The 10,494-nt window shown below is 52.9% G+C and overlaps 1 protein-coding gene across 1 annotated transcript in view; it reads left to right on the top strand.

The window, feature by feature from the left end:
• Sgsm1 (small G protein signaling modulator 1) overlaps positions 1-10,494 on the top strand; it is a 641,040-nt gene that overhangs the window by 573,246 nt on the left and 57,300 nt on the right. Inside the window, exons 2-3 of the mRNA XM_051176440.1 lie at positions 8,380-8,399; positions 8,482-8,525. Of these exons, the coding sequence (XP_051032397.1) occupies positions 8,381-8,399; positions 8,482-8,525 (63 nt within the window). The 5' untranslated portion in view covers position 8,380. The remainder of the gene's footprint in view (positions 1-8,379; positions 8,400-8,481; positions 8,526-10,494) is intronic.

Here is a 10,494-nt window from a genome sequence, read left to right as displayed (position 1 = left end):
TTCACTCCTCACCCAAAAGCTATAATCAATTCCTAATTTTGAAACACTCAAATTCTGCTAAGAGGTCAACTTTTAAGGAAACCTAGGGACCTGGTACAGATAATTGCCATATTCATGCCTGGGTCCATCAAAAAGATACAAAGAGGCGTCAGGCGTAACTGGAAAGTACACAAAGGAAATGGCAATAGAGAGAAGGGTCTAGAAGGAATCCCAAGATAGTAGTCAGAGCAAGTGCATGATAGAATTTCTTTGCTTGAGGTGGGCGTGGTGTGGGAGAAGTAGGGAGGCGAGGTGTCGGTGGACCTCTGTGGGGAGGTCAGGACGGAGTCTGCCTGGGGGCCACACATGAAGCCACAGTGTCGCTGGTATCACCATTAAGAGTATCCCAGGGCAGGGGAAGAAAAGGAGGAGAACCCAGGAAGGGGCAGCTAGCTGGGGGCTGCACCGAGGGAGGGAGGGAGATTTGTTTCGATCTTGCTGCACCAAAGGGGCAAATTCGAGGCCAGAAGAGCAAGCGGCCTGCAGATTTGGTGAGGAGGGGATGCTGGGAGTCCATGGGTACAGAGACCAGCTGGGAGGAAAGGCTGAGAATCCGGGCTCCGCGGAGGCCCCGGAGAAAGTAGCACACACAGGTGTGGGGGATTTCGCTTAGCAAGACCCTGTTGGCTGGGGGGCCAAGCAGAGGACCGGAAGCAGGGGTGTCTGGGCTGGACGGCTGCCAAAGTGGCTCTGGGTGCAGGCCATGTTTGCTTTAGGGACAGCTGGCCTATGTTGCCAAGGAGACCCTACCTGCCAACCTGTGTCTACTTCACACACTTAAAAAACGAAAGAAGACACACACAGGCAGTGATAATCACCCTGGCTGCCTAGGCTCTCTCCTGGGGGAGGGGGCAAGGACAGGGTTGCTGCTCAGGGAACTTGAGGGGACCAGATGGGGAAGCATTTGATATTGGCTCCGGAGTCACCTCCGAGCTACAAGTCAAAGTCAGAGACCAGGACTGAAATCTCAGGGAAAGGGGTTGAGGTTGGAGGGGTGGTGGAGGGGAGGCCGGAAAAGGGGTTAGAAGGAGCCAGATAGTGAAGGCCGGATGATCAGATAGCATAGCATCCGTTGACAGTTGCCAAAAAGAAAGACCTCACCAGCAGCCATTCACAAAGGCTAAGCAGACATGGGCTAGGAGAGAACATTACTCACAGGTGTCAAGTCACAAGTCACAGGCTCTGCCTTCAGTAAGAATCTTGGCTGAAGTTAAGGCAGTTAAAAAAAACAAAACAAAACAAAAACAAACAAACACGTTGCAGTAATGGTTCTCAACCTGTGGGGTCGAGGCCCCCGTAGAGGGCATTGGTCAAAGGGCCCATTCACAGTGGTTGTCGACCATCCTGCCCTTCAGGTATGCACAGTACGATTCGTAACAGGAGCAAAATTACAGTTATGAAGTAGCAAGGAAAATAGTATTCTGTTTGTGTGAGGGGGTGGGGGGAAGGTGTGGCCACAACATGAGGAGTTGTGTTAAAGGGGTGCAACACTAGAAAGATTGAGAACCGTTGCTCTACTGTGACCCCAGGTGGAAAATAGATATGTTCCAGAGAGAGAGAGAGAGTTTGAGAGAGCCAGCCTTCCCCCACCCGTCCTGACGTCTCCCATACCCGGGGCCCCACAACTCTGTTTAAAAAGAAATATGAAACATTACAGCTGCTCCGGGTGTCCCAGGCTGTGAGATGCTCAGGGGTTGGCTTCTGCCTCGGGCTTGGGTCCTGGCCCGGCCTGACATGGCAAGGGTGATCTGAAAAGACCCTTAAAGATGGAAGGTCTGTCAGAGGCCTGTATGAAATTGCTGGGGAACTTTAAAGCAGACTAGCCTGTCAAATAGATGCTTTTCTAGTCACTGGCAAGACTCCCCCTTGAACTGGAAGATCCACTTCCTGGGAAAGGCTATGGAGTGCCCTAGGAATAAGAAGTTTGTTGAATGTGGTTCATATCCCCCCCCCCTTCTCCACACGGACCCACGAGAGTGGCTGTTGGGCCACTCTCGTTAGTTCTGGGGCACAGGTGAGTTCGTGTTCTCAACTAGCAGGTAGAGCCAGCTTCCAGGGTCCACTAACTGTGCCTGGGATGCTTGGGCTCTGTGTCCCCAGTGAGCTCCCTCACCACCCCTATTCACCCCCCTCCCCCGGCTCTTTTCCGCCCGACTCCCAAGCTTACCTCTTCCACAAAGTTTAAGCTGTTTGAGACACAGAGGCTCAGAACCACTTCCCACAGCCTCTGCCTAGGAGCAACAGAAGCCTCCTCTCCAGGGTGCCCACGGGAACTCAGCTCCTCACCTTCTGGGGACACAGCCCTGTCTGTGCCAAGCCACAGTGAAACAAAGGAGGGGACCCAGTCTCCTACAAATGGTACAGCGCACCTGCCAGGCCAGGCTCCGAAGGCTTCCCATCCCAATTTCAGCTCTGCAGTAGGCATCCAGTCCCACCCCCATCCTCACCCAAACGATGCCAAGTTTAATGCCTTCACCTGGGCAGCTCGGGGGCTGGGGTGAGGGGGTGGGGGTGGGGTGGCCTCTCTACACTTGCCCTTAAACGGCCCTTAGTCCTTAGTAACTGCAATAAACTCCTGCAATTAACTGCAGCTGCTGCTCTGTGCTTGGCATCAAACCAGGCCACACCTGGAATCATTTAGGGAACAAATATCTGCAAGTAGATTCTCCTCCGATGGGGCTTTGGGGGACTTTTTTTTTTTTTTTCTTTTGAGTCATTAAAAAAATAATAGTGCCCTTTGCCCATTCATTGCTCTTACACTTTAGCCTCGTCTTAGAAGGACGCCTTTGATTTTTATTGTCATTTCTCTCCTCATTTTTATAGTTGTGTTGCTGTGTGTTTCAATTCTTGATATACATTCTGGATACCCAATTAAACCAGAGACATCTTTTATAACCTTGGTAAAAACAATTTATTTATTTATTGGCTGAAGCATAATGCGTTCGTCTTTGTTTATATGTGTGTGGGGCACATGTGTTCCGAGATGGGTGCGTGGAGATCAGAGGGCAACCTGGGGGAACTGGGTCTCTCTTTCCACCATGCGGCTTCTGGGGATCCAACTCAGGCGGTCAAGATGCATTTACCACCAAGTCCCTTAAACCCAATGCAAGGGAACTATGGTGATTCGGTGTAGGTACAGAATGTGAGATCACGTCAGAAAAGCAACTACAGCATTAGCCATCAGTCACTGTGTGTGGTACACATACGTGTGGGAGGCAGTGAGGGGTGTGCACAAGTGTTTGCGTGTGTGTGCACGTGCGCATGCGTGTGCACACGCGCACACCGGTCAAGGAGGACTATCCCCTTTACAGCTCTTCATATCGTTGTTGGGGACAGGGAGTCTCGGTGAGCCCGGGGCTTACCTAGCTGGTCATGTTGCCTGAAGACGCTCCCAGCTGTTTCCATGGGTGCAGGGGATCCAGGCTTAGATCCTTTGGAGGCTTGTGCCCCAGCACTTTACCAACTGAGCCATCTCCCCAACTGAATCTCGTGTTCTCTGCTCTTTGGAAATGTGTCAGATTTTTAAAAGTCCTGTGAGCTTAACTTTTTAAAATATGCTTTTTAATTTATTGTTTGAGAATTTCACACACACACATAAAATGTGTTTTGACCAAGCACACAGTCCGCTCCCTCTCTCCGAACCCTCCCATTCTCTGACCTCCACTCTCCCTTCCAATTTCTTGAACTCTTCTTAAAACTTACTGAGTCTACCTGGTGCTGCCAGCATGAGCGTGGGGGTGGATCCATACACTGGGCAGCCCTTCAGGGGCTTCATCTCTAAAGAAAACTTACTGCACCGCCCCCCCCCACCCACACACACCAGCAGCCATCAGTTTCCAGTATCTCCTGCCTGGAGTGGGTCTTCCTGCCTTCCATCCCTAACATGGAAACCGTCCCAAAGTGTCAACTTGTGGTTCCCCAAGCCGGAAGAAACAACCCATCTCTGTGTGGGATCCTCATTGAACTCTTCACACCTATTCTGCATTCCCAGTACGTGTCTGCCTCTACAAGGATCTGGGTAGTCTACAATAAAACTTCAGGGATGTTGTACAATTTGCTACCCGTCGTCACCACAGGCCATGGAGTCTGTTCATCCCTGGGGAATCTCTGTGAGTTTGAGGCCAGCCTGGTCTACATGGTGAGTTCCAGGACAGCCAGGGCTCCAACAGAGAAACTCTGACTCAAAAATAGGGAGGGAGGGAGAGAGGAAGAAAGAGATACAAATGAAAAGAGCCGTAATATCCAGATAGCCCAGCTATCTAAGATAACAGGAAAGAGAACCAATTGGAAAGAGATTGAAGACGCGTCCATAGAGAATGGAATGGAAACAACTATCAGAGATGCATCAGTACAGGAGCAATCTGAACACAAAAGAGGCTCACCTGGGCTTCTCTTTGTAAAGCCACACCCACCCCCTTCTGTTTCCTGCCCCCTCCTCATCCATCCTGGTGGTAGTGGAGAGGTTGTTTTGTTTGTGTGTTTTGGGGCTGAGTCTCTCTATGTGGCCCTAGCTGTCCAGGCTGAACTCACTGAAATCTTCTTCTGCCTCCTTAATGCTGAGATTAAAGGCATGTGCCACCATGCCCAGTCCAGGTACACTGTCACTCACTCTGCTCAGACACTGACCTAGCCCATAAGAAAGAAAATGATTTGTCCCATCCCATCCCCAGGAGTCACTAGTGATAGCCATCTGGTCGACCATCAGGAAAAGAAGGCAAAAGCATTGTGTTTAGAACTCTGGATAAAATGTTGCCCCAAGGTTGGGGAGATGGCTCACTCCCCAGCAAAAGTATGCACTGCACAAGCATGAGAACATGAATTCAAACCCCCAGATGTGACAGCCAGATGTTGCAGAATGTATCTGCAACCTAAATGCTCACACATTGGCTTATGAGCCATTAAAGGTTTTGCATAGACCAAACCATCTCACCTGGTTTCAAGCCCAAGAAGCAGAGGCGAGGCCACATTTGTCTAAAGCCACACCAACAGGAGGTATTAGAGATGAGACCCTGAATTGTGCAGAAGTTTCACAGCAAAAATGTCAGTGTGAGCATCCACCTGCCCCCTCCGAAGGGGTACATTTATGATTTTCTAAAGTCGTGTCCTTCCTGCTCTTCCGTCATGAAGGTGGTTTTTCCTTTATGAGACCGTGGATAATGGGGCAGAACAAGAGAGGCCTGATTTCCCACGAAGCAGTTTCTGGTTGGGTGTCACTGTGCCCTGCACACTACCTTCATCTTCTGAGATGGCAGTGGCAGTAGGGGACAGGTGGGTCGGAAAGACAGTTCAGTCAGCAAAGTGTGTGCTCTGCAACTGTGAGGACCCGAGTTCCAACCCCAGCACCCACATGAAAGCTGGGGCCAGCATGCACATCTACAATCCCATGGAGGCGGAGGCAGGGTAAGTAGCCAGCCAGTCTAGCTGAGTGAGTTCCAGGTTCAGTGTCTTGGAAGATAAAGTGGAGATCAATTAAGGAAGGCAGCCACCGTTGACCTCTGGCCTCCACAAATACACGCACACACGGGTGTCTGCTCCTTCACACACAGATGTACACATATGTGAACACGTACACACAATACACCACACTGGGAAAAGGCTTGTGAAGGGGTGCACTACAGTTTCCTCGGACTATATAAGCCTTCCCCTGACTCCCTCGGGGAGCAGCCTGGGACCCTACCCAGCTGCCACCCTAAGCCCCAGAAATTGACCCCAACGAAGTCTCTTCCACATGGTGTCCTCCTGCCTCTTTGTGACTTCCGTCTCAAACTGAACAAAAGAGCCCAAGCCTGAGCTTGTGGGGATAGTGACCCGTGCTTGCTAGTATTATGGCAACTTGACACAAGCTAGTGTCACTAGAGAGGAGAGAAGCTCAGTTGAGAAAACGCCTCCATGAGACCCAGCTGTGGTCAAGCCTGTAGGACATTTTCTTAATCGGTGATTAATGGGTCAGGACACAGCCCATGGTGGGTGGAGCCATCCCTGGGCTGGTTGTCCTGGGTTCTAATAAGAAAGCAGGCTGAGCAAGCTATGAGGAGCAAGCCAGTGAGCAGCACCCTCCATGGCTTCTACATCAGGGCAGCCTACATGGATGCAGAGGCAGGGCTGTATGTGTGCACTCACACGTGTATGTTGTACATGCATGTACACGAAGAGGGATTCGTCGTAAACATAAGCTCACACAGGGATGGGCTGTTGACTTGGAGATCCCCGAAGGCTAGTGGCTCAGCTCCACTCTGTGTCTGCCGAGCTAGCATCCATAAAAAGCCAAAATTCTGATTCAAATCCAATGCCAAAATACTTCGCGTGTCCCTGTCTAAGTGAGTGCAGAGAGGTGATCTGTCTCTTCCTCTGCCATTTTCTCTCCAGGTCTCTCTCCAGCTGCTCGCACAAGGCTAGGGAAGGCGGGTCAGCTGCGTTGCCTGTGGAGTCTAGGATCCCTCTTAGCCAGCACGCTCCGAGATACACTCTTGTCTGTGTGCATCTTAGATTATCCACCGCAACTAACCGGGGTCCCCCTGCACTGAGAACGCTTCGCCCTGCAGTCCGGCCTCCCTTGCTCTCCGTCATGTGTCTTACAGGCTTTCTCTGGAGGATCCTTCGTGGAGTTGATTGGCAGCTTAAATGAGACAACATGCGTGGCGTTCACCGCACAGCGCTGGCCCTCATCAAAAAGTCGCAGCTCTTGCTAGGGTTCTTCCTGGGCTGTGAAGGGTGAGGACACGAATGCAACGCCCTTGTTGGTCTCTAGAGGGCGCTGAAGATACAGACGCCTGGCGCCAAAGGCACCGTGGAACCTGAGGGGGGGGGGAGGTCTCTGGGCCACTAGGAAGCTCTCCTAAGGGATGTCAAGCTTCGCAGAGGGTGCGAGCGAGCGACACAAGCCCACAGTCATCAGAGAGGAGGGAATTCGTTGTGAAAGGGTGGGGGTAGGGACCAGTGAATTTGAGCAACCGGAGCTCAGCGCGTACTAAGTCCTCGATTACACTTATTTATTTTATTTTTTTGTCGAGTTCTTATTTCCCACACTCTGGCATCCTGGAGGCACCAAACACATTGGAGAGGGTGAGGGGAGGGCTGTGGCTAGAACCTCACCGCCACACTTAAGGAGGGCTCTGGGGCCACAGCTGCGGGCCCTGGGCTGCTCTCTAGTTCTGAATGGAGGGCTGGGTTGGAGCTTGGGAGGAAGCGGGTGGAGGAGACACTGCCCATTCAGTAGATGGCCTCCAGGAGCCTACGGGGCCTTGGCCCATGCTGCACCGTGAGCAGTCTCGCTTTGCCGCCCAGAGCCGCTGACCTCCTCTCGGGCTGTCATCCGGACAGGCACACCCCAACTTCGGAGCTTTAAATCTTGCAGTTCCTCTACCTCGTTCCCCGGATGGTTTACTGTCTGCTCTCCAAGTACCACAGCGATGTGTCCCTCTCCCCAACCCTGTGACCTGGCACGCTGTAGGTGCTCAGTGAATATTTGATGACCTCGCTTGGGGCCACAGTTGTGGGGAACGTAGGAGGTAGCTGATGAAGGTTCTGTGTGGAACAAACCTTTGTCCTACCCAGCCCTGGAGGTCCTGGCTGACAGCAGTTCTACGTAGGAGTAGAAACCTAAGGGACGGAGCCCTAGTTTCCAGAATAGGGAAGGGAGCCCTTGAAAAGCCTCTTCAGAGGAGAGCCAGAGTATCTCAGCAGAGTCTAAAAGGGAAAGGGGGAAGGGAGGAGGAGGATGATAATAGGAAGCGGCAGTAGCCACCGTACTTTTCCCTCTGGTCTGTGTTGAGAATTACATATCAAATATCTCACATGGTTATTAGATCATTCTAGAACCTGTATCCACTTTATACCGGACGAACCAAGTTTTATTCTGGAGATAAGCCCTTACTATGTAGTCCAGGCTGAGCCCTTGCCTCAGATTCCCCATTGGCGAGATGATAGGTGTGTGCCCCCATGTCTGGCTTTGCCCCGTTTTAAATATGCATGGATGGAGACACATGGTGTAGACCACAGTGCTACATCTTAGGTTGGCTGCTTGGCGCGGGATGATGCTGATGCCCAGGAGGAGGAGGTCTGTGAGGACGGGTATGTGTCCTGGAGGAGGCTGGGGGATGATGTTGATGTCCTGGAGGAGATTGGGGTGAGGACGCTGTCCTGGAGGAGGGCCTGAGAAGATGCTATCTGCTATATATTGTTCAGGAGGCGGCGCTTAGCGCTCGAGGGCGGGGCGGGTGGGAGGGTTCTGACGTCCACGTCCTGGGCTGTCATTCAGCTACCGCAGGACCCGCCCCTCGCGGTTGCAGCAGGGCGAGCAGCCGGGACCAGTCCGGGCGCCGGGCACCGACCAGCGCGAGCCATGGCTTCGGTCCCTGCGGGTAAGCACGGGAGGGCGGCGGGAGGGCGGCCAGGCCCCAAGGCCTCTGCGCCGCTCACCGCGCTTCCCTGCTTGTCCCGCAGAGGCCGAGACCCGCCAGAGGCTGCTGCGCACCGTGAAGAAGGAGGTAGGGGCAGCCATCCCAGGGTGACAGGGCCAGCGCCGTCACCAAACTGGCCCGCGTCTGTGCACGATTGACCGGGGCAGGGGGGCGGGAGGGTCGCTCTGGAGGGCTGGGGTGATTCAGGGTGTGAGACCCTTTAGGTGTGGGAACGGAAGGGTTCTAGGTGGGACCTTTCCTTGTGGAGGAGCAGGTGGGTGGTCCTCACTCCTGGGGTGGGGTAGGGTGATGTGGGACTCCTCGTTAGTGATGCGGAATGTCCCCAAGCAGACTAGACTTCGGGGCAGGGGAGAGGTGCAATTTTGGACCATGAAGCTGTCTGCCTACCCCACCCCAGATTCTTAGTCCTTGGAGCCACCTCCAAGAGAGCCTGTGAGGGTCATAGGGCAGCTGCCCTCTGCTTGCATGCCTACCATGCACACAATCAGACAGGAGCGGCTGCCTGGCTCCTCAGTGAGGAGGGGTCAGCTAGGAGCCCAGGCCTAACCTCCCAGGGCCTCGGGAGTAGAGTCAGTTTAGAAGGCTGAGGTGACATTTGGATGTCTGAGGGCCTGTAGGTGTAGACGAACATAGCCCAGGACATGTGTCTGTGTGCATATGTGTATGGGAAACACGTGTGTGCACTTACTGGAGATACCAAGGACGATGTCCATATTGTCACTATACATGTGTGTTTGTGTGAATGGGTGAGGCTGAGTGCATGTGTGTGGTGTGGTGTAGCCCTCCCCATTTTGTCTCCACCCCATGCTTCAGCCTCCACCCCCCTCCCATCTTCATCTTGGGGTTCTTATCCCAAGACTTTGCTTGCCTGTGAATTTATGAATCAGGCTGGAGTCTGTCCCTTGCTTCCTGAGCTTGTGTGTGTGTGTGTGTGCACGCCTGTGCCTGGGTGCACACCTACCTGTGTGATGCATGTGTGTGTACGTTACGGGTGCCACCCAGGAGGCCCTCCCTTCCTGGTGGCAGCCACCTGGGCAGCTGGAGGCTGGGACCTGTTGCCGGTGCCTTCTTCCTCTTGGGGCTTGTGGGTGTGTCTCTGTGTGTAGCATATCCCTTTTTGTTTAAAGAACCAGCTCCAGGGCTGGTTGCAGATTCTAGAATTTTCAGATGAGGTGGTGTGTAAGATGATAAAGGGAGGGACGGGGTGTCCCTCTGAAAGGCCTAGACGTTTTTGGCTCTGTCTTTGTAAAGATCTGTTGGAAAACCTCAGGTACGTGCCATCCAGACCCCAACCCCCTGCCCTTCCTCCCTTCAGGGGGAAGGTCTTGAAGACCTCGGTTAAAGCGGGAAGATTGCAGCTCAGTTTTACCCAGACCTGGATGGAAAGCATGTTCCTTGGCTGTTAGAGCCTGTGGTGACCCCCCCCCCAACACACACACTTTATTAGCAAAATGGTTGACAAAAGAAGATTCGACTGTAGAAAAGATGTCGAGGGAGGCCTCTGGGGAAATTAGGAGACACCCTAGTTCAAGTGTGCCACCTCCTCCCTCAAAGCCATTCATAAGCTACCCCTTCTCTCACGAGAAATCCATTTCCTGTGCAGAGGAACACAGGGGCTCTGTGTGCCAGGGCTGATCCTCATCAATCTAGCTTGTGCTCCCACAACTGTGGGGATGTTGCCTCCTGTCCTGTGATGACATGTCTGCCTGACTCCTCGATTCTGGGGACCACTGGCTTTGGAGTGAGCTGCCTTCTTGACTTGAGCCTGAGTGGAGTGGGCTCTTCTTACCCGGAGACAGGCAAGGGTAGCTCATTGCCGGACTCCACGGATTGTTGAACAGCATCTGCAGCCAAAGACCTGGCTTATGGAGGGCGGTCACTCAGGGGTTCCGAGCTTCCACTGGGGACTTTTATGCACTGTGCCCTGCAGACAGAGCAACCTCATGAAAATGGTGTCTGCAGAACTGGGGCTCACAGTAGGGAAGTACTCCTAACAGCACCCAGCCAAGAAGGTTGATCTGAGTTAGGACAATCA

The sequence above is a fragment of the Phodopus roborovskii genome, unplaced genomic scaffold (assembly GCF_943737965.1).
Source record: "Phodopus roborovskii unplaced genomic scaffold, PHOROB, whole genome shotgun sequence".
Classification (NCBI taxonomy): domain Eukaryota; kingdom Metazoa; phylum Chordata; class Mammalia; order Rodentia; family Cricetidae; genus Phodopus; species Phodopus roborovskii.
The sequence above is the reverse complement of the archived record's forward strand: the minus strand, read 5'-3'. Positions and strand labels throughout refer to the sequence as shown.